This window comes from Myotis yumanensis, unplaced genomic scaffold (assembly GCF_028538775.1).
Source record: "Myotis yumanensis isolate MYYU_CA2020_CCGP unplaced genomic scaffold, mMyoYum1.0.hap1 SCAF_14, whole genome shotgun sequence".
NCBI lineage: Eukaryota > Metazoa > Chordata > Mammalia > Chiroptera > Vespertilionidae > Myotis > Myotis yumanensis.
In genome coordinates, this window is record NW_027223765.1 from 1269407 (window position 1) to 1296417 (window position 27011).

The 27011-nt window shown below is 51.4% G+C and overlaps 1 protein-coding gene across 1 annotated transcript; it reads right to left on the reverse strand.

The window, feature by feature from the left end:
• Positions 1-5093: 5093 nt before the first annotated feature.
• SLC25A20 (solute carrier family 25 member 20) lies at positions 5094-25298 on the reverse strand. Its single transcript, XM_070391221.1, has 9 exons — positions 25110-25298; positions 20760-20852; positions 17044-17171; positions 14666-14756; positions 8930-9047; positions 7328-7400; positions 6879-6988; positions 6317-6441; positions 5094-5908 (listed from the first exon to the last, which is right to left on the reverse strand). Exons 1-9 carry the CDS (start codon positions 25212-25214, stop codon positions 5846-5848), a joined length of 906 nt encoding a protein of 301 aa, XP_070247322.1. The 5' UTR covers positions 25215-25298; the 3' UTR covers positions 5094-5845.
• Between the last annotated feature and the right edge of the window lie 1713 nt (positions 25299-27011).

The window sequence follows — 27011 nt, forward strand, 5'->3', positions numbered from 1 at the left end:
CGAGGGACAGGCAGTGAGAGGCTGCGGGGCAGGGTTCTTCAACTCTTCTCCGCTACGGGGAAGACCAGCCTTTCCAGGTTCGCCAGGAGTCAGCCTGCGCCCAGGAAAGCTGGGTGTGACTCCCACTGCACCGCCACACCTGAGGAGTTGCCCCCTCTTCAAACAATCCTACAACCAGCCCTTCGCAAAGGCAGAATCACAACTCCACTCCCTGGTTGGCCCATTTGTCAGGTTTTATATGTTTTCAAGGGGGACCGGCATCTGCACAGTGAGGACTCTGACCTCAATTACAGAATAGGCTACAGGGAGGCTGTCCCGGGGCTGAGGAGCCGGGTGGGGGCAGGTGCAGCGTGTTGGTCTAAGCAACACCTTCAGCCTCAGCCAGAAGCAGGCTGGCTTGTCTGGCTTGTTCTCGGCTGTTCTGCAGCTTGGTCATCTACCCATCGAGCAAACATGGCATTCCCAGGCATCCTCGGACAGGAGGGATGCAGCTGCTTACCTGTCTCCACGGATTAGCCTCAGAGTAACAGTAGCCAGCCAGCCTCCAGGCCTGACTTGGTTCCCCACCCTCAGCACCTGGTCCCCCGAGCGAGCAGGGATCCTCTCTGTCCCTTCTGGGACACCCTTCAGTAGGACGTGGAGTCCCAAGGGTCTTCATGAACGCCCCGTTGAGCTGGCCAAAGAAGAGGGCACTGGAGTAAAAGGAAATGCCAGAGGGGCTGAGCGCCACATCTTCCACCCTCACCCTTACCCTCCCAGGACTGCCTTCATTCAAGCCTGTGCAGCTGCACCAGGGGTTACCATGACAACCAAAAAAAATCACAGGTAGCCAGGAACCCAGAACAGCTGCAAGTGATGGTGGGCGGGAACAGGCCAGGAGTGGAAGCCCCACAAAGCAAGAGAAATATAGGGCGCCTGGTAGAGAAGAGGAGGCCCCCAGAGCCCTACCAGGAGCTGGACTCCAAACCTACTCACTACCCAGCAGGCAGCCAACATCTTGCACAGCCTGCCACACACCAGCCACCAGCAGCCACGGACACAATGGGCCCAATTCTCAGAGATGTTTACGGCTGTGAACACGAAGTCGGGCACATGTTTGGCCCCGGAGCAGTGAGTCTGGGGAAAATGAGCATGCGTAGGGCACCAACTGCTGTTTCCAACGAAACAGTGAGTTTCATGGGCTCTTGATAGGCTTATTGTTTAACATGTTTTTTCTTGCCCTGGCCGGTTTGGCTCGGTGGTTAAAGCATTGGCCTGCGGACTGAAGGGTCCCAGGTTCGATTCTGGTCAAGGGCACATGCCCGGGTTATGGGCTCCATCCCCAGTAGGGGGCGTGCAGGAGGCAGCTGACCAATGATTCTCTCATCATTGATGTTTCTACCTCTCTGAAATCAATAAAAATATATTTTAATAAAATGTTTTTTCTTTCTTTCCAGGAAGAAGAGATGCCCAAACTCCCCCCGACACCTACGGAGGCCTGCTTTGGCCCAGACCCCCCAGTCCACACCCCTTCTGTCCTCCAGTGCTCTCTGCCGTTTGTGGGGGGCGGAGGGACGACTCAGCCCCAGCAGGAACACCTCCTTGTTCTCTGTCCAAAGGGGCCACTTCTCTCAGCCACTCCGGTCCTCCACTCATCTCCTGGGTCCTGTTGCTCAACTGACCACCTCTGCACGCCAGCCCCCGGCCCAGTCCTCCAAGATCATTCAGTGTCTACTACCCTCAGTTTCTGTTTTGTCTTAGAAGTGTTCACTGTGAGCCCAGGGGGCAGGAGGGATTGGGGCAGTGGGCTGTTTCCTCTGCCCTATTCAGCGTCCACAATACCGCCCCCATGAAGCCACTGCCTTATCAGGTCTAGGAAATCTGTATTTGTTTTTCTTTAAAATATTTTTTTATTGATTTCAGAGAGGAAGGGAGAGGGAGAGAGAGAGAGAAAGATCAATGATGAGAGAGAATGATGGATTGGCTGCCTTCTGCACACCCCCTCCTAGGGATGGAGCCCGCAACCCAGGCATGTGCCCTGATTGGGAATTGAACCGTGACCTGCTGGTTCATAGACCGATGTTCAACCACTGAACCACGCCGGCCGGGCAAGTTGGGTCTATTTTAACTAGTGTCCTGCTCCAGGGAGTGGTCAATTCCTGGGTCACCTATTACTGTACCTGTGTGCTACCCTCTCCCCGAGGACAGTGTCCCAAGAAAGTGTCAGTCTCTGCAGTGGACAGAGTCGGCCGCTGAGACACCTCAGGGCAAGGACAGAACCTGGGAAGCAAGGGAGAGTCCGGCTGGAGAGCCACAGGCCTGCATGCCGACCAGGCAGAGGAAGCAGAAAGGGAGCCCTCGGGGAGCACCTGGCCCTGGGCCTTCCCCGTGCCTGTGGGACTCCGGTGTCTGCCCCGCCCGCTTCACTGGCTGGTGGCCTGGGCTCTGAGCCTGCGCGCAGTCAGGCCGCTGGGAGCTCTGGCCAAGCAGCCCGGGCAGCCTGTGCTGGCATCACAGGCCTCTCCTCAGGCCTGTGGGTACCCAGACACCACTCAGTTAGCCTCACTCTGTTATCAACTTGCTCTTGGCAGACCAGTTCACCCCGTCTGAGCTCTGCCTTCCACATCTGAAAGTGGGGGGTAAAAACCCCCGCCCATTAAACGCTGAGTTACACGGGGACAGAGAGATGAGAATGAACCCCTGAAGAGGTTAGGAAGGGCAGAGGGGGTTCCAGCCTCAAAAGTGCTGTGGGAGCCCTAGCTGGTGTGGCTCAGTGGATAGAGCCTACGGACTGAGGGGTCCCGAATTCGAATCCGGTCAAGGGCACATGCCTGGGTTGTGTGCTCCGTCTCCAGTGTGGGGCGTGCAGGAGACAGCCGATCAATGATTCTCTCTCATCACTGATGTTTATCTCTTTTCCTCTGTGAAATCAATAAAAATACATTTAAAAAAAACAAACAAGAACCGTGGGAAAGAGCTGTGGGCAGAGATGGTGTGACCTTCCAGCAGAAACGGTGCCACTGTGGCTCTAACAGGGGCTGTCGCAACAGCCTGCGCTGTCCTTCACCTCTGACCCAGTTATACTGGGCTTGGCGCCTGGGTGAGGCCGCTGTCCCGGCTGGCTGTTTTAAGAAACACTGTCTGGCTTCTACTTAAGGCGCTCTGTGACAGCGAAATCACCGAAATCACCGTGGAGGGCCCCAATCTCTCCCCCACTCTCATCTCCGTGGGGGTGGGGGGTGGGGCGATATCAGAACAGGTGGCATTTCAAAGTGCATCATAGACAGGAAGTGCCCTCCAGGAGGACATGCCTCCCCACCTGCCCGCTCCCTTCACAAACACGCCTCCAGGGCTTCCCGATTTGACTGACCGGCTATGGGAGACCCAGAGGAGAACAACAATCTACCACCGCTAACATCACGGAACCAAACATTCCGTTTTAAAATAGCAGCTGTTCCAGAGGGCAAAGGACCCAGAAGCACGGGCTGTCAGGGTGATCCTGAGCCGTGGGAACGCTGGCATTTCACTGGAATGCAAACGCACTCCCGGGGCTTCCCAGCCAAAGCCCAGGCTCAGGGCTCTCTCAGAACCTGGGTGGGCCCGGCTCCAGGCTCAGGGGTCCAGCTTCAACCCAGGAATCAGGACACAGTTCGATTCTTGGTCGGGGTGCGTGGCCGGTTTGTGGGCTTGAACCCCAGTGTGGGGTGTGCAGGAGGCAGCCAACCAATGATTCTCTCTCATCATTGATGTTTCTCTCTCTCTCTCTCTCTGATTCTCTCTCATCATTGATGTTTCTCTCTCTCTCTCTCTCTCCCCACCTTCCTCTCTGAAATAAATAAAAATATTTTTTAAAATAAAGCTAAAAAAACCTTTAAAAAATAAAATTAAAAACCAACAACAAAAAAACCCTGGGTGGGCTGAGAGCTTGGGGGACACACATGTGGCGTCTCCAAACCGAAGCAGTTGCACAGACACCCGGCAGCGCGGGCGGGGCAGGCTTGACACTGAATTAACCTTCCCAGGAAGACGGCACACAATTTTCATCTCTAAAAAAATGCTGTTTTGACTTGACGCCACATAATTCCTATCTGGTCATCCAGAAAATGTCTTCCCAGGAAGAAAGCCTCCTTCCTTAAACCCCCAAATCCTCAGCTTGCTGCCAGGTAGGCCACGCCCACAGCCAGGTGGGTGTGATCCCTGCCCACTCACCCATTTACACAGACCGGCGGCTCTGAAGCCAGAGTCCAAGGGTCCCTGGGAAGCTGCAGCGAGAAGGGCAGTGCCAGTGCCACCGGACTGACTGCCAGATGGGACGTTGCCAGAGACGCCCGCCCGGCTCCCACAGCCTCACCTCCACGGGCAGGGACAGACCAGCTGTGACTCTACTCCGCCTCCCTCACCTCCCGGCCAGCAGCTGGGCGTCCTCAGCCTCAGCCCACGGCGGAAAGCCAGGCTGGTGACTTCAGATCACACAGCAACCCAGAGCCACAGGAACACTCAGGACGGGCCCCGGCCAGTTTGGCTCAGTGGATAGAGCGTCGGTCTGCGGACCGAAGAGTCTCTGGTTCGATTCCTGTCAAGGGCACATGCCATGGTTGCAGGCTCCTCCCCGGCCCAGGCCCTGGTCAGGGCTCGTGCTGGGGGCAACCAATCGATGTGTTTCTCTCACATCGATGTTTCTCTGTCTTTTCTTCTCTCTTCCACTCTCTCTAAAAATCAATGGAAAAATATTCTCGGGTGAGGATTAAAAAAAAAAATTAAAACTCAGGACTGCTTTTGGCCTTTGAGAACTGCTTGTCTGTCCGTTAGCTCAGACACCCGGGTGGCCGAGAGCGGAGGCTCAGGAGTGACGGAGAAGCGGCAGGCTGGGCCTGTGGGGCCTGCACGCCAGGCTCGCACTGAGGGTGATGAACAGTTACCAATCCAGGCCCCCCCCCCCCAGCAGCTGGGGCCGGAGCAGTCAGGGAAGGCTGGGCCTGGCCAGAACTTGCCCCTCGTCCTCCTGCTGGAGCCTGAAGCAACCAGGGAGGGACGCTGGGGCCCTACAGCCTCCGCCAAGGCACAGGCTGCTGCTGAAACGACCCAGAACCAAGAGAAAAGTCTCACGCCACGCAAAAGTGAAAAACAATCTTTTATTGTTTCCTGTTCAAATAGGGGGCTCTCATGGGAAAAGAGTGCGAGGAGAGCCTTCCTACACTGTGGGCCTCCTCTCAGCCCAGCAGGCCGGGACCGCACCCCACACTCCGCACCGCGTAGGAGGGACAGCTCTCTCCCTGAGGAAGTAGATGACTCCACTCCGCTTTGGTTGCTAGCATGCCTACAAAACAAACGGCCCACCGTCGGCAGGCTACCTGCCCTACACACGTGCTCATCCACTCAGCTGGCAGACGTGGGTCTCAAGTCCACACCCCCTGTGCGTGTCAGAGGGATGACACTGACATCTGGTGGCTGTTCCTGGCTGGGGACCAAAGAAGACCAGCCCCTGGGCAGCTGGCTGTGAACATGCATAGTACCTCCAGGGAAAGGCGGTGATTTCCCCTTTTGAGACTAGTATGTGGGGTACAGGAGGGCCAGCAGTCAACCCACCCATGGACAGTAAGTACTCTGGCCACAGGTGGTATCTGGTCTAGAAGCTACTGACCCCGCCTCAAACCCTCCTGAGACCCTTAAACTGACAAGAGTGAATTCAAGTTTCAAAACGGCACACCACGTTATAGCAGGCGGAGGGCGTCATTAAGGCACGCGGTCTCGGCGAGTCCATGCACAAAGCTCTGACACCCCCCCACCCTTCAGGACGGCCTAGTCCTGCCCACCGCTCCTCTTCGGGAAGTTCCCAGCATCCGGAAGCCTCGAGCAGCCTTCAGCCTCACAAGTTGGGGGTGATCCAGTTAAGGAACTTCATGGCAACTTCAAAGCCGAGGAAACAGGCCTGAGGGAGGTTTGGAGGAGAAGAGCGAGCGGGAGTGTGACCGTTCAGACGCCAGCACCACTGGGCTGGCCCTGTCAGGACCAGGCCTTCCCTACCCTCTCCCACCCAGCTCAGGGGCTCCAGGTGCCTTCGCATCCCCAAGAGGGAAGAAAGCGCATGGCCACAGCTGCCCGCTTGTCATTAAGGCGCACGGTCTCAGGGGCCAGGCCAGGGAGGCAAAGCCCCTCACCTCAGAGCATCTCAAAGGCAAATCTCCCTAGCATCTTCAGGAAAGGGAGCGAATTAGAAGGCTCTGGCTGGGGGTGGGTTTTGGGAAAACCGAGCCCCCGATCCAATCCCAGGAGCAAGCACAAGTCGGCCCCCGTGCCCTGTTCTGACCCCACAGGAAGCACGGCTGCCGGCACTCACCGCGTTGGCCGGGAAGGCTCGGATCATCACCGCCGTGAACCCTTTGTACAAGGACGCGACTCCTTCATTCCGGACCAGCTCCCGCAGCACGTCTCGGAAGCCATTGGGGTATTTTCCAGGAGGAGCTGTGGGCAGAACCCAACTGTTAAGTCTTCAGGAAGCTTCCTGACCTGACATGGTGACCACAAGAGGACAGTCCTGCGCTCGGGTCTTCCTGCAGGGTCACAGCGCCAGGGGTGGGCGCCTTGCAGGTCGTCTGAGACGAGTCCACAGACCAGACATTCACCTTGGGACAGACAGGCACAAACGCCTGGAGCGCTGGTGCCGACACGGCCCCCTGCTCGGGTCGAGGGAAGGAGAGCTGATTCCACTTCTTGTCTCACTTACTCTGGGTTCAAGCCGACAAGAAAAGGAGCCTGGGGCTCCAGAACACAAGTGCCTACCAGGGAGGGTGCTGGTCAGATGGGTGCTGGGGGTGCTGTGGAGAGTGAGGGACCCTCAGGCCTAAGGTCTGCACCCCAGTTCCAGGGCCCCCCCCGCCCCCCCTCTGCCCTCCACTCACCAGTCTGGAAGCGGGACTTCAGCACGTCCGGGGGGATTGCCACCACCCAGTTGAAGATCCCGGCGACGCCCCCAGCCGCCAGGATCCGAGGCACGCTGAGCTCACTGACGCTGCGGACCAAGCAGAGTCAGACACAGGCTGTGAGGGCCATGCTGACCCTGCTCCTGCGCAGACGGTGAGGGAGGAACCGGCCGAGCGAGAAGGGCCAAGGCCAGGGCTCCCGGGACCTGCAGCGCACCCCTTGAGGAGGCTTCAGGCACTTGTTTCAAATACTTGCTCCGTTGGGTGAGACACAGAGTGAGAGAGGGGTCCGCTGGGCCTCAGCAGCCATGGGAGGAAAAGGGGGTGAAGCCAGGAGCAAGTCCCACTTCTGCGTCCAGACCCACTCCCAGCAGGGCAGCCTCCCCACCACGGAGCACAGTGGCTCCGAGCTATTCTGCGCTCCTCACCTCTTTCCCTCGGGAGTTAAGATGTTCTTCAGCCACTCATACGTCATGAAATACATCCCGCTGGCTGGAACGTCTGTTAGTGGCGAGAGAGATGTGAGGTAAAGATGTAACCCCCCCGGGTTTCCTGACGTTAGCAGAGCTGAGCGCCCATCCTTCCGGCTCCCCGGGAAGTCCCTCGGAAGCACCCCCTCCTCGCAGGGATCGCATGTAGGGACCAGGTGCTGCTCTGGGGCAAGCGCGGGGGAGTGAGTGTAAACACACATGACGTCACCTCACGTTCAAAGTCCCTCTGCGTGGTCCCCACCGACATGCCCACTCAAGCAGTTAGAACGGCACCTCGCATCTGGCCTTCCTCCAAGCTACCAGCTCAGGACCAGGGTGGGGCCATCTCTGCCTCTCCTACTGCCTCTCAAAACCAGGGAGAGCCCTAGCCTGTTCGGCTAGAGCATCGGCCTGCGAACTGAAGGGTCCCAGGTTCAAGGGCACATGCCCAGGAAGCGGGCTCGATCCCCAGTAGGGAGCGTGCAGGAGGCAGCCAATCAATGATTCTCTCATCATTGACCTTTCTCTTTCCTCCTTCCTCTCTGAAATCAATAAAAATATATTAAAGCCCTAGCCGATTTGGCTCAGTAGATAGAGCGTCAGCCTGCGGACTGCAGGGTCCTAGGTTCGATTCCGGTCAAGGGCACATGCCCTGGTTGCAGGCTTGATCCCCAGTAGGAGGCGTGCAGGAGGCAGCCAATCAATGATTCTCTCTCATCATTGATGTTTCTATCTCTCTCTCTCCCTTCCTCTCTGAAATCAATAACAATATATATATATATATTTTAAATGTATTAAAAAACAGCTGAAACTGGTTTGGCTCAGTGGATAGAGCGTCGGCCTGCGGACTGAAAGGTCCCAGGTTCGATTCCGGTCGAGGGCATGTACCTTGGTTGCGGGCACATCCCCAGTAGGAGATGTGTAGGAGGCAGCTGATTGGTGTTTCTCTCTCATCGATGTTTCTGACTCTCTCTCTCCCTCCCTTTCTCTCTGTAAAAAAATCAATAAAATATATTTAAAAAAACAACAACAAAAAAAACCAGCCGAAACCAGTTTGGCTCAGTGGATAGAGCGTCGGCCTTCGGACTGAAGGGTCCCAGGTTCGATTCCGGTCAAGGGCATGTACCTGGGTTTCGGGCACATCCCCAGTAGGAGATGTGCAGGAGGCAGCTGATCGATGTTTCTCTCTCATCGATATTTCTAACTCTCTATCTCTCTCCCTTCCTCTCTGTAAAAAATCAATAAAATATATTTTTTTAAAAACACACAAAAAAAACAGGGAGAGCCCAATTGTTCCAAAGTCACTTTCTTCCCACTCATCCCTCCAACCACAATTTCTACCTACATGCCACTCCCCTCCAACTGTCACTGTCATGACTCCTCCCCTCGAGGGGCAGCCCCCAGAAGGGTGGAAGGTCCCCCATCTTTCTCTGTGTCCCTGTTGGCCAGAGGCGAGACGGCCTAGAACCAGGACACACAGTCCCAGCCTTGTCGGAGCTGTGTGCTGTGCTGCCAAGGCTGATGTGGGGTCCTCCTCAGGGGGAGGGCCTCGAGGCTTACCTCGCATGAGGGTGAGCACCGTCCCCTTGTAGATGCCTCGGATCCCGGACTCCTGGTACACCTTCTTCGCACAGTCCAGGGCACCGGTGTACTTTGTTTCCCCGGAAGAAGCCTGAATCTGAGGGGAGCAAGGAGGCAGCACGTCAGCAGGAGCCTCACAGTCAGCAGTCGCAGCAGGTCAGAGAAGACTGCAGGCGAGCAAGGAAGTGGTCAGTGGCATGGGACCAGCAGAGGATGACCGTCACAACAACCGTGATGTGGAACCACAAGCTTGGTGCGAGTCCCTGGCAATAAGGCCAGGTGAAGATATCACAAAATGTACACGCACTGACTAGAAAAAAAGTCAACAGAGGAGGAGTTGGAAACTAAGTGAAGAACTCTCCCCAGTACAAAAGCATTCCCAATAAAGTGAGTTGGGAGATCTAGACAGGAGGAGACAAATACATCAGTCATTCACTTAGTCTATTTCAACAAATACCCATTGGGCACAACTCCATGCCAAGACCTCCCCGACCAGGAAGCCGCATCCAGAGCTCTCCAAGTGTCTAGATCAGCGATGGCGAACCTATGACACGCGTGTCACCTCATTTTTTTGGTTGATTTTTCTTTGTTAAATGGCATTTAAATATATAAAATAAATATCAAAAATATACATCTTTGTTTTACTACGGTTGCAAATATCAAAAAATTTCTATATGCGACACGGCACCAGAGTTAAGTTAGGGTTTTTCAAAATGCGGACACGCCGAGCTCAGAAGGTTCGCCATCACTGGTGCAGATAGAGGTCCTATGCAGAGCCCGGGGAGGGCCAGGAGAGGCCCCCTCCCAGTCTCAGGGACCCAGGGCCTAAGAGCCAAGAGCCCGAGGGCAGGCAGGCTGTCATCCCAGAAATGACCTGAGAGAAAGACAGCCCCAAGCAGAATCCACAGCAAGTACTGAGCCAGAAGGAATCAGAACACACAGGGCATCAACAAAAGAGTAATGAAAGCTGAAAAGAGAGTACAGCTTTAACAGTTCCAAGGAGAAGCACTTCCAAAATAAATTCATAAACCCAATCACTGTCTTACATACCAGCACTATCCAGTTAAAAAATAATGAAAAAAAATCCCATTCAAAATAGCAATAAAATATATGTGCATCAAGCAATAGGGTTTGCATATATGAAACTCTAAGACATCTCCAAGGGACATATAAAAGGTAAAGAGAGAGCGAGAGAGAGACATAATTCTGGTTAGGAAAAGCTTCCAATTAGAAAGATGTCAATTTTTCTGGAAGATTAAAAATGGCGGCAGAGTAGGAGGATGCTGCATGGACATGCTCCTAGGAATGAGCTGGAATTACAGCTGAAATATGGAAAGGCTTCCTGAATAATCAACGGAAAACTCAGAGAACCTATCAGAGAACCCTGATACCTAAGCACCGAAGGTGGAGACCGCACAGAGACGGGTAGGAGGGGCGGAGGTGTGAAAGGGCTGGCCGGGCACCCACAGACGGCAACTGAAGTCCCGGGAAGGTAGCTCAGCTTGGGGGGTGCCACTGAGAACTCTGGGATCTAATCCCAAAGCTGGGCTTCCCAGCAGAGATAAGAAATTTACCTGAAACGGAGTTCAGAGTAATGATGTTAAAAATGCTCAACAGTATGAAAAGATATAGTAACTATGAAAAAAGAACAGTCTGAGATAAAGAATGACATAACACAAATAAAGAACACATTGGCAGGAATACACAGCAGATTAGGGGAAGCTGAGGATCAAATCAGAGAATTAGAAGATAGAGTTGAAAATATCACTCAATTAGAGAACCAAAAAGAAAAAACAATTAAAAAACAGGAGGACAGCCCTAGCCGGTTTGGCTCAGTAGATAGAGCGTCGGCCTGTGGACTGAAGGGTCCCGGGTTCAATTCCAGTCAAGGGCATGTACCTTGGTTGCGGGCACATCCCCAGTAGGGGGCGTGTAGGAGGCAGCTGATCGATGTTTCTCTCTCATCGATGTTTCTAACTCTCTATCTCTCTCCCTTCCTCTCTGTAAAAAATCAATAAAATATATTAAAACAAAACAAAACAAAAACAAAAACAGGAGGACAGCTTAAGGGAGCTGTGGGACAATGTGAAACATAACAATATTAGAATAGCAGGTGTGCCAGAAGAGGCAGAAAAAGAGAAAAGAATAGAGAAGGTATTAGAAGATATAATGGTAGAAAACTTCCCTAACCTGGTAAAGGAAAAAGTCATACAAGTTCAGGAGGCACAGAGAACCCCAAAAAAGAAGAACCCAGATCCACACCCAGACACATCATAATGAAAATGCCAAAAATTAAAAACAAAGAGGGAATCTTAAAGGCAGCAAGAGAAAACTGTAACCTATAAAGGAGTTCCCATAAGGCTGACACCTGATTTCTCATCAGAAACTCTACAGGCTAGAGGGAATGGCATGAAGTACTCAAGGTGATGGAAAGCAAGGATCTGAGACCAAGATTACTATATCCAGCAAGACTACCATTCAAAATAGACGGTCAAATAAAGAGCTTCCCAGACAAAAAAGGGGCTAAAGAAGTTCATCACCACCAAGCCAGCATTACAGGAAATGCTAAAGGGACTGCTGTAAGGGATTGCTGAGAAGAAGAAACAGAGAGAGAAACCTAGCCATGCAGAATTAAAATGGCTATAAATAGGTACCTCTCAATAATAACCCTAAATGTAAATAGATTGAATGCTCCAATCAAAAGGGGTAGGGTAGCTGAACGGATACAAAAACATGACCGAACTATATGCTGTCTACAAGAGACCCACCTCAAAGCAAAAGACACACAGGATGAAAGTGAAGGGATGGAAAAAAATTTCCATGCAAATGAAAGGAAAAAAAAAAGCTGGAGTAGCAATACTCACATCTAACAAAATTGACTTTAAAAGCATCATGCTAAGCCAGTCGGAGAAAGATAAATATCATATGATCTCACTCATTTGTGGAATATAACGAACAACATAAACTGATGAACAAAAATACAGCCAGAGGGGGAAAAATATGTATTCTAGAATATAATAGAAGTAATCCTGTTATTTGCAGATTTTTAATATTTCCTACAACTTTTGTGATATCATACTAGGTTAGTACAGTTTTGGTAATGCTATTATACTTAAAATCCTTTTATTCTTGAAATATTAATGTTTATTGCATGTAATATTATTATATGTAAGATCATTTTTCTTGAATAATTGGTGTTTACTGCATTAACATTATCATATTTAAAATTGTCTTTCTTGAGATATTAATGTTTATTGCATGTACATTATTATATTTAAAACTGTTTTTCTTAAAATAAAAAACACTGGGGGAAAAAAGAAAGATGCCAATTTTTCTAAAAATAATAAAGAAACTATAGACTAGGAGAAAATATTTGTAAACCACACATCTAACAAAGCACTATCATCTAGAATAAAGGACTGTCAAAACTCAATAATACAAAAATAATCCAATTAGAAAATGGGCAAAATATATGAACAGACATTTCACCAAATAGGATATACAGAGAGCAAAGAGCACATAAAAAGAGTTCAACATCTTCAGCTATTAGGGAAATGCAAATTAAAAAGAGCTATCACTACACACTTGTCAGAACGGCTAAAATTAAAATAGTGAAAACACCAGATGCTGGTGAGGGTGCAGAGAAACCGGATCACTCACACACTGCTGGTGGGGAAAAATGGTACAACCCCAAAACAGTTCGGTAGTTTCTTTAAAAAACTAAACATGCAACTACCATATGATTCAGTAGCTGTACTACTGGGCATTTATCCCAGAGAAATGAAGATTTATTTTCTCAGGAAAATCTCTATGTAAATGTTTATAACATCTTTACTCATAATAGCCCCAAACTGGAAACAAGCCAGACGCCCTTCCATGGATAAAAAGTTAAACACATTGTGGCTCATCCACACCATGAACTCCTTAACAGGAACGAATTATTCATACACCAACAATGGGGATGAATCCCCAGAAAAGTATGCCGAGTTTAAAAAGCCAATATGGGCTCAGCCAGTTTGGCTCAGTGGTTGAGCATCGACCTATGAACCAGGAAGTCTTTTTCCAGTCGGGACACATGCCTGGGTTGCAGACTCAATACCCAGTAGGGGAAGCAGGAGGCAGCCAATCAACGGTTCTCTCTCATCATTGATGTTTCCGTCTCTCTCTCCTTCTCCCTTCTTCTCTAAAGTCAATAAAATATATTAAAAAAGAAAAAAAAAGTTCACATACTATAAGATTCTACTTACATAACATTCTTGAAATTTCAGAATTATAGAAAGAGAGTACAGATTAATGGTTGCTGGAGTGGTTAAGGACTGTGGGGGGAGGGGGGAGTGGATATGGTTATAAGAGGCCTGTAGTAGGCTGGGAATGTTCTGTGTTGTGACTGTATCAATGTCAATACCCTGGTTGTGATATTGTACCACAGTTTTAAGATGTTACCATTGTGAGAAAGCTGGGTAAAGGGCACATGGAATCTCTATGTATTATTTCTTTCCTTGTTTTTTCTTTGTATTATTTCTCACAACTGCACGTGAGTCTATTATATTATCTCAAAATAAAAAGCCTAATTTAAAAAATACACAAAATGGGATGACAGATGTAAACCAGGAAAAAGAACTTGCCACATAAGTGATTAATAATCTTAATCCTAAAGAAAAAAAAATAACCTTAATCTGTCCAAAGCTTTTATAAATCAATTTAGAAAAAAGAAAAAAAAAAAGAGCAAGGAACACAAATAGGTTCTTCCCAAAGGAAAAATACAAGCAACTAATATTCATCAAAACAATCAGGTGCATGTGCAGAACCTTACTTGCAGAGATCTTCGCTGTGCATATCATGTCACACCCCCAGGTAAGGGTTATTGACAGCCATATTGCAATGGCAGCCATATATGTAATGAAATCAGTTGCAGAAAATTATGCTTGAGAAAAATAATCACGGAAAAATAATATGGTATATCAAGGGGGGAAAGCTGATTATAAAACAATTGTAGTAGGTGATCCAATTTTATTTCAAAAGATAACATTTCTTAATATACATGTTTACCAAAAAGACTAGCATTCACACAGAAGCGTAGCCATGGTTACCTCAGTGGGATAGTATCATGGGTGATAAATAAGTGTTTTTTTCCTTTGTGCTTCTCTGCATTATCAAAATTTTCCAGCAAGAATTGTGTATTAGCCCTGGCTGGTTTGGCTCAGTGGATAGAGTGTCGGTCTGCGGACTGAAGGGTCCTGGGTTCGATTCTGGTCAAGGGCACATGCCTGGGTTGCGGGCTCGATCCCCAGTGGGGGCCGTGCAGGAGGTGGCCGATCGATGATTCTCTCTCATCATTGATGTTTCTATCTCTCTCTCTCTTTCCCTTCCTCTCTGAAACTAATAAAAATAAAAACCAATAAAAAAAAAAAAGGTGAAGGGAGCCTGCCTGGTTTGGCTCAGCAGATAGAGCGTCAGTCTGCGGACTGAAGGGTCCTCAGTTTGATTCCAGTTAAGGGCACATGCCCGGGATGCAGGCTCGATCCCCAGTGCGGGGCGTGCAGGAGGCAGCCGATCAATGACTCTCTCTCATCATTGATGTTTCCACCTCTCTCTCCCTCTCCCTTCCTCTCTGAAATCAATTAAAAAAAAAAAAGGTGAAAGGACATAAACATCCACATATTGTATCTGAATAGAAAAGCTAGCCACCTCTCCCCACCCAGATCACAGTCTTACCTGTAACAGGCACTTGATCCGTTCTCCAGGGGTCATGATTCCCGTGGTGAATACGCCAGATAGCATCCCAGCTGCAAACAGCTGGGGGTAGCTGTATTGAAAACAAAACAGAGGCAAGTACCTGTGACTACCTGCCCAGGACAGAGGCAATCCCAGTAGAGGATAACTTTGTAAGAAAAAGTAAGTCCTTGGACTGGGCAGAAAGCCCAGCTCAGATAAATCATATTTTGCACAAAAGCCAAGTTCCAGGTGTATTCTCATGTCAAACCTCCCAGGGCAGGGGCCTCAGCATCAAGAGCCACGCGACGCCCCACCTGTACGTGCAGCGGCCTCACCTGCAAGGAGAGAAGCTCTATGGCGAGACACGGTTTCCTCCCCGGGGCTGCCACGCACAGTGACTATGGACAACTCCCCAGCTCTCTGGGCCCTGCTTTCCCGTCCATAACACTCAGGGTTGCTGGGGGTGGGGAGGAGCCACTAATCAGGACCTGGGTCTCAGTCGGTCCCAGATCCCCTCCAATCTCACCTCCTCTGGAGCACCAAGGGCCTGGAGGGCAGCTGTGGCCACCTCCACGGGCGGAGGGGCAGCATGGTCAGTCCTAAGGAGTGAGCTCTAAAAGACTGAGAGGGCCAGACAGGAGTGGGACCTAGACAGGCCTGGTGGGTCCTGTGGCCTCTGTGCAGGGAACAGGCCCCAGTGGCCAGCGATATGGCTCCTCACCCTGGCCCCCCAGAATGAGCCACACAGAATGTCTGGAGGAGTCCTAGCATCTGAGCCCACAGCTGTCACGCCCCTTCTGGCATCTCTCCTTCTGGGATGAGCAGCACCAGGCTGGTCTAGAGGGAATGGGACTTACAGCCTCAATGAACATCTCAACAGAGTCCCCACAATTTAGCAAATGTTGCTGAAGAACTTGACTTACTCGCCTAAGCCTCAGGCCGCACCTAACCCCAAGCCTCTGACAGCTGAGCCTCAGGCCAGTTCCAACCAAAGGGGAGCCCGAGCCCTGAGGAACAGTCTCAACAGCCGGGTCTGTCCACACACTCGCCCCCGGCAGGGCCACGCATCCGCCTGGGCCATGCAAGCCCAGCACCCAGGCTGACTGCTGAACGGCCAAGAGACTACTCGCATTCATGGTCTCCTTCTCGTCCCGTTCACACTGCTGTCCCCACGGGGAGACCTCTCAGCAAAGACTCGTCCCCTTATGAGGCCAGCGCGCTCCATTCTCCCAGGACGCCCGGACCCTAGGCCGGGCTCACCCCCACCTCCTGGAACGGGGACTTTCCTAGGAATGGGTGTCTGTGTGCACAGGGCACCAAGCAGACACTCTGCCTGCCTCCCTGCTTCTGCCACCTGGGGGGGGTGGGGGGCGCGTCTGTGAGTGCTGGCCCTTCCTGGGCGTCTACCCCAAGGCCCTGGCGCCGCTCCTTTCCGCTCGACCCTCAAAGGCCACTCACTGCAGGAGGGGGACACGGCAGGGGGGCGGGGGGGTCCTGAGTGTGTCACCTCTGCTCACGCAGGAGCGTGTCCCTCTGATGCTGACATGATCTAAGGCAGCGGTTCTCAACCTGTGGGTCGCGACCCCTTTGGCGATCAAACGGCCCTTTCACAGGGGTTGCCTAAGACCATCCTGCATCTCAGATATTTACATTACAATTCACAACAGTAGCAACATTACAGTTATGAAGTAGCAACGAAAATAATGTTATGGTTGGGTCACAACATGAGGAACTGTGTTCAAAGGGCCAGAAGGTTGAGAACCACTGGTCTAAGGGGCACACAACCCACAGGCCAAAGTACTGGCAGCGACCCCACTGGGGTGGGGTGCGTGGCCCCGGTACAGCCGCGAGAAGTCTGTTTTCAGGAGCTACTTGTGTCATGAGCTGTAACGCTGACTCATCTGCCCCTGCATCCCCAAATCCAACTTCTTAAAGTTTATTGAAGAGAAAAACACCAACTTATCTCACGTTATCAGAGAAACTAACATCAGAGGCCATTATAACCGTGTTACAAAAATGGAGTAAAAGAAAAATGGGAAACTCCCTTACTGAGCTCCCACACGGCCCGCGGCCCTGGCCCACGTGAGCGAGCAGACCTCACAGCGCCCGCCCGCCCGCCCGCGGAGCTGGTATCAGTACTGTCCCCGGTGAGAGCAACACTGCTTTACAGAAGGAATCGGACAACCTGGCGAGGAAGGAGGGGTGCTTTTCCCTTTCGGCTCGCAGGGCAGAGGACATGTAAGCGGCTCCCTCGTGTGGCACTTCCAGGGCAGCGCCGGGGCCCAGGTGGGCAGCCACCCCTGCCAGCCACGGTTCTCTCCTATAACCCGTCACCACAGCAGCGCAGCGTCAGGTGCTCCAGGCCTGTGAGCACTCACCTGAGCACGTCTTCTGGGTGTTTCTGTTGCAGTTTCTTCCCCAAACCAAACCCAAAGAAGCACACGGCGAACATGGGGGTGACCCCGATGATGGGGGCGGCCATGCCTCGATACAGCCCCCTGACGCCCTGCAAGGAAGCAGAAGCTGTTTGTAGACACCCCGCCCTTCACACCGAGGCCTCCTTCCTCACCTCTCTGCTAAGCAAGGAGAGGTTTTAAAAGAGAGAAAACCCCACATTTATCAGAAATAGTTGTCCTCTTGGCCGTGGCCAGTGAGACTGGGTTGGTTGGGCGTCGTTCCAAGCACCAAAAGGGCTCTGGGGGGATTGCCAGTCAGGGCACATGCCCGAGCTGCAGACTCGATCCCCGACAGGGAGCACGGGGAAGGCATGATTTTAAAAACAAATACAAAAGTCCCTCCCACATCAATGCTTCTCTCTCGCTCTATTTCTCTCTCCCTCTCCTTTCCTCTCTCTCTCTCAAAATCAATAAAAGTATTTTTAAAAGAGAGAAATAATTGTACTTAATGTACTGTTGGAGAAAATGGAAAACAGTGTCCATTCTGGAAGAAAATCTGGCAGTACCATACCTTTTACCAGGAAATTCTGTCCAGAAATGTATGCTAAGGAAATACTCAAAGATGTAAAATAATAATAATACCATCAGGCACTTATAAGGTACCAACATTTTGGAATGAATCTAAAAGCTCCCAAATAGGAGATAAATGAGACAAAGTGTAGAAATTCCATAAACAGACTACCCCACACTCATGAAATCACACGGTAACATGAAGAGACCAAGTGAAAACAAAGCTATAAAACAGGAAGTACAATGTGATGTGACTTCCTTGGCGTCAGATTACAGGTGATGAAGAAATTTTGTATTTTCCAAGTGTGAAGACATGGGATTTCGTTGTTAAAACCAATAGTAGGACCGCACACCCGTTTTCACCAGCATGGTTTGGTATGAAAGCAATGAAGTAGCAGCTTTAGGCCGACAGTAGGACAAAGAGACAGACATCCCGACCAAACGAGGGCAGTGAACCAGGGAAAGGACCGTCCGGACCTGGGAGAGCAGCGGTCAGCCCGGGCGCGGGGACTTCCCGAGAGGAAGCCCGTCCACAGCGGAGTGCACGCAGGGAGGGCGCCAGAGGCTGTCTCCAAGGAAACCCGCAGAACCACACACACGGGACAGCACACTCACTGCCCCGCGTGCGGGAACCGGACGGCACCCGGGAGCATTTAGGGTAATTTAGGGTACAGGGTGGCGGAGAGAGCCACGGACAGAAACACAAGCGACTGAAAACGGACATAATGATCAACCCAACCTCAGGAAAAACACAGAGTTGCACAATAAATGGATGCACGTTACTCAATTAACGGAAGAAAGCAGCATATATGTACATATAGTTGCAATCATAGAAACAGTGAATTGGGTTAAATCACAAAGTAAGAGGGGAGAGGTCATGTAAGAGTTAGAATTCTACCACAAATAGGGAGACAAAACATGACAACGTGAACCGGAGCAGTAGACGTGTATTGTGTAGCTCCACAGAAACAGCGACACAGCGCTTTGTTGCTTTGTTATAAGCCTTTCGGTAACAACTCAGTGCTTGTATCACTTTCATACAAAAGAATTTCTAAAACAAACACAGGAATGTAGCAGTTGCTCCTTACGGAGGGGCAGCAGTAACAGAGTGGGCTGCCACGGGAGGGTCCACAACCCCCCGACTTTCCAGAGCTAACGGGGCACAACTGCACCAGTCGGCACACTTGGCTCCTGCCAAGGTCAAAGGCTACTACAGGCTGGAAGCGGACGCTGGATGCAGGAAACAGGAACGCGTGGACGGAGGAGGAGCTACAAAGCCCCTCTCCGGCTCTCCACCTGGCTGGGCAGGATGCCCGGGTCCTGAGGGGCCACGCCCAGCCCCCTGACAGCTCCAGCCTTCCTTCCGCCATGCTGGCCCACCCAGACCCAGGCAGCACAACCAAGACCTCTCTCCCCCTGGCAGCTCGGGGAAGCAGAAAGCCACGTCTGGTACAACGAAAACCAGGGACACACGCCAAGATGGAGTCAGGAAGTCTAGTCAGCTCTGCAGGGAATGGGGTTTACACAGCCATTCTCACCAGGCCCCCTGCAACCAGCACATTGTCCGCACTAAACAGTGGTTCAATACCGTTGTTGCCCACGGGGCATGTAAACTGGCCTCTTCCTTCCACAGGGCAGAGGACTCGGAGCAGACCTAGAGCAAACTCTCCCTCCCATCCCGGTCCTGCAGGAGCCCGGAACGACTTCTCCCCAAGGCTGAGTCTCCACTGACCAGTGGAATCCCCTCTTCACCTGGGTGACACCTGCTTCTCAGTTTCTACATATTTAATAGGGCATTTATTCATATGAGAGTTATATTTTAGGAAGCAAAGGAAGAGAAAAATTTTCAACAAGTTCTTTTTAAACGTGTGCTAATGAAGTGAGTATAAATGTCACTAGTAATTAAAACTTTTTAAATACTCTCAACAAAGATTTTTAAAAAGTGAAATTTTAAAAAATATTATTTTTATTGATATCAGAGAGGAAGGGAAAGGAAGAGAGATAGAAACATCAATGATGAGAGAGAATCATTGATTGGCTGCCTCTTGCTCCATCTCCGGTCTCCCCACTGGCAACTGAGCCCGCAACCTGGGCATGTGTCCTTGGCCTGAATCAAATCCAGGACCCTTCAGTCCACAGGCTGACGCTCTACTCACTGAGCCAAACCGGCTAGGGCAAAAGTGAAATATTTAAAAAATAATTTAAAAAATAAAGCTTTTTAAAAATTCCATGTTTTCACTCTAAGTAGAATCTGGAAAATTATGTAATCCGATAACCCCAAACCAATTTAGTGCACTTGTCTGGGGGTGTGAAGACTGCTGACCTCGCTCACTGCTCCTCAGACTAACTTCTCCTCCAGACTTTACCTAAACGTCTGCCACCGATTCCCCATCAAACTGACTGACCAGATTTGTATTTTCTGTGGAGAGCGGCTATAGCGTTTGGACAGGTTCAAGCCTCGGACTAAGGAGAGGGCATGGTCCTCTCCTGGCAAAGCCGCGTGCAAGTCCCAGCACAGTTATAGCCAAAGGCTGTGGTTGTGAGCTTGACCTTATGGTATGAACTTGTGGTCCCAGAAAGCTGAGTGATGTGGGCTTGATAGAGTTCAGGTGCGTGTAACTGAGTAAGATTCGAAACCCTTGAGAACGTTGTAAACTTCTTGACCACGCCCTTACTTTGCCTCGTGGAATCTGCTATAAAACAAAGACTCGGCTTGCAGGCCGTGGCACTGTCTCTCTAATGAGAGGGCAGCGTCCCACCCAGCCCCAGCTTTATTCTCTTGTCTGTCTTCTTTAATCCCTCACCGCCCCCCCGCACCCCCAGGTTCACCCATGGCCGTGCTGGCGCAGCACAATTTTCTCCCACTCCAATTACTCCTCATTTATTTCCTGTGCTCCAAATCCTGCCTTCCAAGTATGCTTTAGTCATCCATATAAAACTGGAACCGGAACTAGCAAAGACTCCAGAGCGATGCCAATAGGAGGGCGTAGGATGGCATAGTAAGAGGAGCACCGCTGTGGGCTAGACCTCCAGCAGAACTACACAAAGTAAACCTACCCCGGGGGTCACAAGCCCACCCTGTGAATGTGTTCCTCCGAGTAGGACTGCCCAGCACCAATATACAATACCTCTCTCATAAGAGTCTTCCGGAAACAGTCAAAGGTCCCAGAATACATGGGAGGCTGTCCAGGCAAACTCGGGGGCTGCGTCTGCAGTCGGACCTGAAATCAGAAGTTCAAATACAGTCATTTCCCAGAATCAGAACTGCCTCGTTCAACCTGTTGCATTCAGACTTGTCTTCCCTCCAGTTTATTCAGACCCTGTCCTGACAAGTCATTAGTAGCATGCTTTCAGAGAGTGACAGTTCCTCTGAGTTCTCCATTTATTTCTTACCTAATGTATCCCACAATGACCCAGCTTTGGTGAGATCAAGTGACATGCCAGGAACTAGCTGATGCAAAGCGGAGCTCTAGCCACCACCCACTCCAACATGGAGTGGCATGTTAGTAGTTGGATAAGGTGCTCAACAAGGGCATTTTTGGAGGGAGGTGGATTTAACCTCATTTTTCTTGGTTCTCACCCTCCTTTTTTTTTTTAATATACTTTATTGATTTCAGAGAGGAAGGGAGAGAGAGAGAGAGAGAGAGAAACATCAATGATGTGAGAAAAATCATTGTTTGGCTGCATCCTGCACGCGCCCCCCCCCACCCCACCCCCCTCCCAGGGATCGAGCCCGAAACCCAGGCATGTGCCCTTGACTGGAATTGAACCTGGGACCCTTCAGTCTGCAGGCCAATGTGCTATTCACTGAGCAACACCGGCTAGGGCGGTCCTCATTCTGCTTGACCTTTTGGTGTACCCAATGCTCAACTGTCGCTCTCTCTTTACACTCCCGTCTCAGTACTTCCTCCTCTGTCTCCTTTTCCACTCCAGGCATTCTCCAAGGCTTAGCACCCTCCTCATCTGGCCCACAATTCCTTTCAGAAAACTCAGATTCCAAAAAAAAAAAAAAGAAAAGAAAAGAAAAGAAAGCTCAGATTCCAGGGCTTCAGCTTCTGCTCAGTGATGATGTCACTGCGGTTTCCAGACTTTCTCTCCCACCTTTAGGGCTACGTTTCCATTTGCCTGGAGAAGCTCTCCCTACTCAAACCACCTCCAGAATCCCACCCTCCTGATGAACGTCCATTTGTGCCAGAGCCGCCTAACTACCTCTTTCTCAGGATTTGAAATCCTAGCATCACCTCAGGCTACTTCTTGTTGCTCTTCTTCCTTTTTCCTTTTATAATAAATTTTTATTGATTTCAAAGACGAAGGGAGAGGGAGAGAGAGATAGAAACATCAGTGATGAGAGAGAATCATGGATCGGCTGCCTCCTGCATAGCCCCTACTGGGGATTGAGCCCACAACCCAGGCAGGTACCATTGACTGGAATTGAACCCGGACCCTTCAGTCCGCAGCCAACGCTCTAGCCACTGAGCCAAACCGGCCAGGGCTTACTGTTGCTCTTCTTGCTCTTACCACGTGAGTACCAAGTCTGTTGGAGTAGTCCTTCAAGATGCTTCCAGAATCCTATATTATTTCCCCCTCTCTGTCTGAGGCTTCTCCCAGGCCAGGTCCTCACCCATCCTTACCTTAGTGGTTTCCAATTATGTCCACTAATTCTTTAATACTCTTCCCTTCAAAAGATAAATCCTAATTCCTCCTCCCCTTGAATGTGGGACAGATTTAGTGATTCACTTCTATCAAATAGAATGTAGTGGTACTGATACTGTGTGACCCAAGTGCACATCTGTGGATGAATGGATAAATAAGATGTGGTAAAAAAAAATATAATAGAAGTACTAGCCGGTTTGGCTCAGAGGCTAGAGTGTCGGCCTGCAGACTGAAAGGTCCCAGGTTTGACTCCAGTCAAGGCCTGGGTTGTGGACTCCATCCCCAGTGGGGGGCATGCAGGAGGCAGCCGATCCATGATTTTCTCTCATCAATGATTTTTCTATTCTCTCCCTCTCCCTTCCTCTCTGAAATAAAAAATATATGTTATATATATAATATATATATGTATATATATATGTATATATAATAGAAGACTAATCAGTAAAAAAAATGACATTTTGCCATTTGAAAAAACATGAAAGGACCTTGAGTATAATGTTAAATGAAACAAGTCAGAAATAGAAAGAAAAGTACCATATAATTTCACTTATATGTGGAATCTAAAAAACCAAGAAAACACAACAAAATAAAAAAATAAACAAAACAGCCCAGTGGATAGAGCATGGGCCTGTGGACTGAAGGGTCCCAGGTTCGATTCTGGCCAAGGGCACATGCCCGGGTTGCGGGTTCGATCCCCAGAAGGGGACGTGCAGGAGGTGGCCAATCAATGATTCTCTCTCATCATGGATGTTTCTCTCTTTCTCTCTCCCTCTCTGAAATCAATAAAGATATCTACACTAATAAAAGAGAAACATGCAAATTGGTGTCACTCCGCTACACCCACCAACCAATCAGAGTGGCTATGCAAATTAACGCAGCAAAGCTGGCGGTTAATTTGCATATGCAGGCATGGAGCGAAGACTAAACGCTCTGGCCAGAGTGAAGACTGAAGACTGCAGTTGCAGCGGAGAAGCCAAGCCTCGCTGTGGCCAGAGGGGAAAAGCCTAGCCTCGAGGCTTGGCTTCTCCACTGCGGCCGACCAAAGGCCTGGGTCCTGGGTTCCGGAGGAAAACCGATGCCAGCAGCCAGGGGAAGGAAGGCCTATTGCGCGAATCTTCGTGCAATGGGCTTCTAGTATAAAAAATAAAATAAAAAAATGAACACAAAAAACTCATAGACACACAGAACAGATTGGTGGTTACCAGAGGGAAGGGGGAGGTGGTGCAGTGGGCTAAAGGGAGTTACCTGCATGGTGACGGGTAGTAATTAGACTTTGGGGTGATCACTTTGCAGTGCATACAGATGTTGGATTATGGTGCTGTGTACCTGAAACTTTTTTTTTTTTTTTAAGTAGGAAGAGGGGCCAATTTTTTCACTAATGAGAGAAACACCGATTGGTTGGCTCCTGAACGTGCTCCCCTCGGGATCAATCCTGCAACCTGGGTGTTGTGCCCGGACCAGGAATTGAACCCACAACCCTCTGGTGCACGGGCCCAGATGCTCCAACCAACTGAGCCTCCCTGGTCAGGGGTGAGTAAACACCAGACTTCATGTTTCACAATGCCCTCACTCGACAGGTTGCTTTAATCTGGGTCTTGCCATAGAATGACTCCAGCTCTCCTAGGTGAAAGGCAGCAAAGAGCTTGCTGTCCAAACCTGCCAACAGGACATGGCCCAGAGCCATTTCCCTGTTAGATGCCGGATCTGAATTCTAATAAGCCCCCTGCACCGGCCTCCTGCTCTATGAGACTCATATCTGCTCCCCACAAGGGCACCCAGGCCACCGCCTGTCAATTTCCTCCACGTGTGTCCAGAAATAAGATCAGAAACTAGGATGAAACTCGGAATGCTGAGTCCCAGGGCGTGACCTCTGGCCTCCACGAAGGCCTGGCCGAGTGTGAGAGAGGGTAAGACAGCGAGAAATGTGAGGAGGCAGGCGTGATGGGAGGAAGACCAGGGGAGAGCCCTGATGCGTGTCCTTCCCAAAGCCTGGTTTGACCAGGGCTTCCTCACCGGGGCACCGTGAACACGGGCCTGCCCTGGGCAGCCGTCCCCGGCTTCCTTGGCGGGGGCTCGGCCACTGAGGACATGATCGCTTCCCGCAGGGGCCACTCGGCCAACCTGGGGACAGGCTGCAGGTGGCCACCGCCCCCTCGGGAAGGGAAAGGTGGAAGGAGACGGCAATGGGGCACTCTGCCCAGAGCAGTGTGTCCAACGGCATCTACGGAATGACCGTGCCTCTGTCTTTTTAAAAATATATATATATTTTTATTGATTTCAGAGAGGAAGGGAGAGGGAGTGAGAGATAGAAACACCAAGGAGAATCATGGATCGGCTGCCCCCTGCACGCCCCCTGCTGGGGATGAGCCCACCACCCGGGCCTGTGCTCTGAGCGGAATCGAACCCTGACCTCCAGGTTCATAGGTCGACGCTCAACCCCCAGCCGCCGGCGGGCGGTGCCTCCGCATTAGCTCGCTCCCCGCGGCGGCTTAGCCGGCTTGGGCGGATGAGGAGCGTTTGCTGGAATCGGACTCCGGGGAGGCGCTGGCCTTGCCCGGCCCCGGGGCAGCGGCGCAAGGTCAGGGAGGCTGCGGGACCGAGCGCTTCGAAGCCCAGCCCGGGCGGCCGGCGGAGCCCGCACACCGCGACCCGGCCGCGCACGAGGAGCTGCTCCCCCGAACCCTAACGGGGCGACAGGGAGATTCCCGAGACTTCTCCCGGGAGCTCCCACGGCCCTTCCCGTCCCGGGCAGCGCTCGCGAGGGACCCAGCTCTCCGCGCCCCGCACCGGCCTCCGCTCCCGCCCGCGCCCCCGCCTCCTCGCACCTTGACCGTGTCCAGCGGGTGCCCCACAAACACCAGGCACATGCCTCCGAAGCCGCCGGCCAGCAGGTTCTTCAGCGGACTGATGGGCTTCGCCTGGTCCGTCATGGTCCGTCTGTCCGTCAGGACGTTCCCTGCTGCCTCGCTCACAGCCCCAGTCGCAGCTCCGGCTCCGCCGACCTTTCACCCACTTTCGAGTGGGCGGGGCCAGAGCCTGGGGCCGCCCGGGAGGCAGGCCTAGGCCGCCCGGCCTGGCTTCCGCCGCGGGGCCGCTTCCGGAAGAGGCCCCGCCCGTGTGGGCGTGGCCTGGCGGTGTGTGGGCGGGCTTTTCTCTCCCGGCTCCCAGGCTCCCAGGCTCCCAGGCTCCCTCTCCGTAGAAATCGGTTCCGCCCTGCGCTGTGCCAGGCGCCCTTCCCTGGGCGGGAGGCTCAACTGGGAGTCCCTGTGCTTGCGGAGCTCAGCGACCGTAACACAGATAAAGAAGTGAAAGATACACAGTGTATCAAGTGGTGATAACGGCCGTGCTCTGGAGAGAAATAAACCTGGAAAGAGGCTAGAGGGGCGGGGGAGGCGGAGTAGTTCACAGCTTTGATGAGGTGAGCGAGGGAGGGTTTCCCTGGGAGGTGCAGGGCCTTCCATGCAGAGGAGGACATGCAGAAGCCCTGGGTGGTCGGTGCCTGTTCTGTCAGAAACCACGGGGAGGCCTTGGAGGCCAGGGCAGTGAGGGGAGCAGGAGGCGGTGGTAGCCAAGCTGTCACAGAGGACACCAGCTCTCCTCTGCAGGAGAGGGGAACCAAGCTGGTGTCCGGGTGAGAATAGACTGTAGGGAGCGAGGAGAGCAGGCAGCCTGGCTTGGATCAGGGGCCATAGCAGAGGAGGTGGCGAGGAGTATTTGGATACTGGGTATATTTTGAAAGAAGACCTTAAAGGAATTGTTAATGGAGAGAATAAAAGGTGTGTGAGAGAGAAGTGAAGGATTATGCTAATGTTGTGCCTTATTGACTCTAGGTGCACAGTATCCAGGTATTCATCATAGTACTCTTTTATTTCTGTATGTGTGACATTTTTATTGATATATATATATATTTTTTTTTTTTACAGAGAGGAAGGGAGAGACATAGAGAGTTAGAAACATCGATGAGACAGAAACATCGATCAGCTGCCTCCTGCACACCCCCTACTGGGGATGTACCCACAACCAAGGTACATGCCCTTGACTGGAATCGAACCCGGGACCCTTCAGTCCGCAGGCCGACGCTCTATCCACTGAGCCAAACCGGTTAGGGCAATGTGTGACATTTTTAAATTAAAAAAAAAAACTGTGAATAGTAGTGGTTACACTATTCTGTAGCAGGTACCTCAGTGTCAAGTACCTGAGAAGTCGCCCTGCTGAGGCACCCAGGCTGGGGGGAGCCTGGAGGGGGAAGACGACCATGCACGCTGGGGTGGAGGATGAGTGACAGGATCAGGACTGCAGTCAGCAAGTGACTGGCCTGGCTGGTCCACAAGTCCTGGAGGGCAGTGGCGGCAAGGGGGTTGGGGGACAAAAGCCTGTCTGCTCTGTATTATAGGCGTTTTCTAGAAAATGATGGGAAACCATGTGAGAATTTGTTGCTGATCCTCACCTGAGGATATTTTCCCTCATTGCTTTTCAGAAAAAGTAGGAGGGAGGGAGAGGGAAAACCTCGATGTGAGAGACACATCAATGGGTTGCCTCCCGCATGTGTGTCCCCTCCTCCCCCCCAACCAGGGCAGAGAGCAAACCCACAACCCAGATAGGTGCCCTTGACTGGGAATCAAACCTGGGACCCATTAGGGCCCGGGCCAACGCTCTAACCACTGAGCCAGAGCTTTTAAGCACGAGTAGTGACATGATCCAATCTGTTTTAGAAAATCTATTTTGGA

Bases quoted from the DNA above. Each gene is read 5' to 3' on its own strand.
- SLC25A20 (XM_070391221.1), bottom strand. From the start codon at position 25,214: ATGACGGACCAGGCGAAGCCCATCAGTCCGCTGAAGAACCTGCTGGCC. The intron at 20,853-25,109 runs GTGCGAGGAGGC...TTCTGATTTCAG, and splicing joins ACCCGCTGGACACGGTCAAG to GTCCGACTGCAGACGCAGCC. The intron at 6,989-7,327 runs GTGAGGAGCGCA...CTTGGTCCGCAG, and splicing joins TTAACTCCCGAGGGAAAGAG to CGTCAGTGAGCTCAGCGTGC.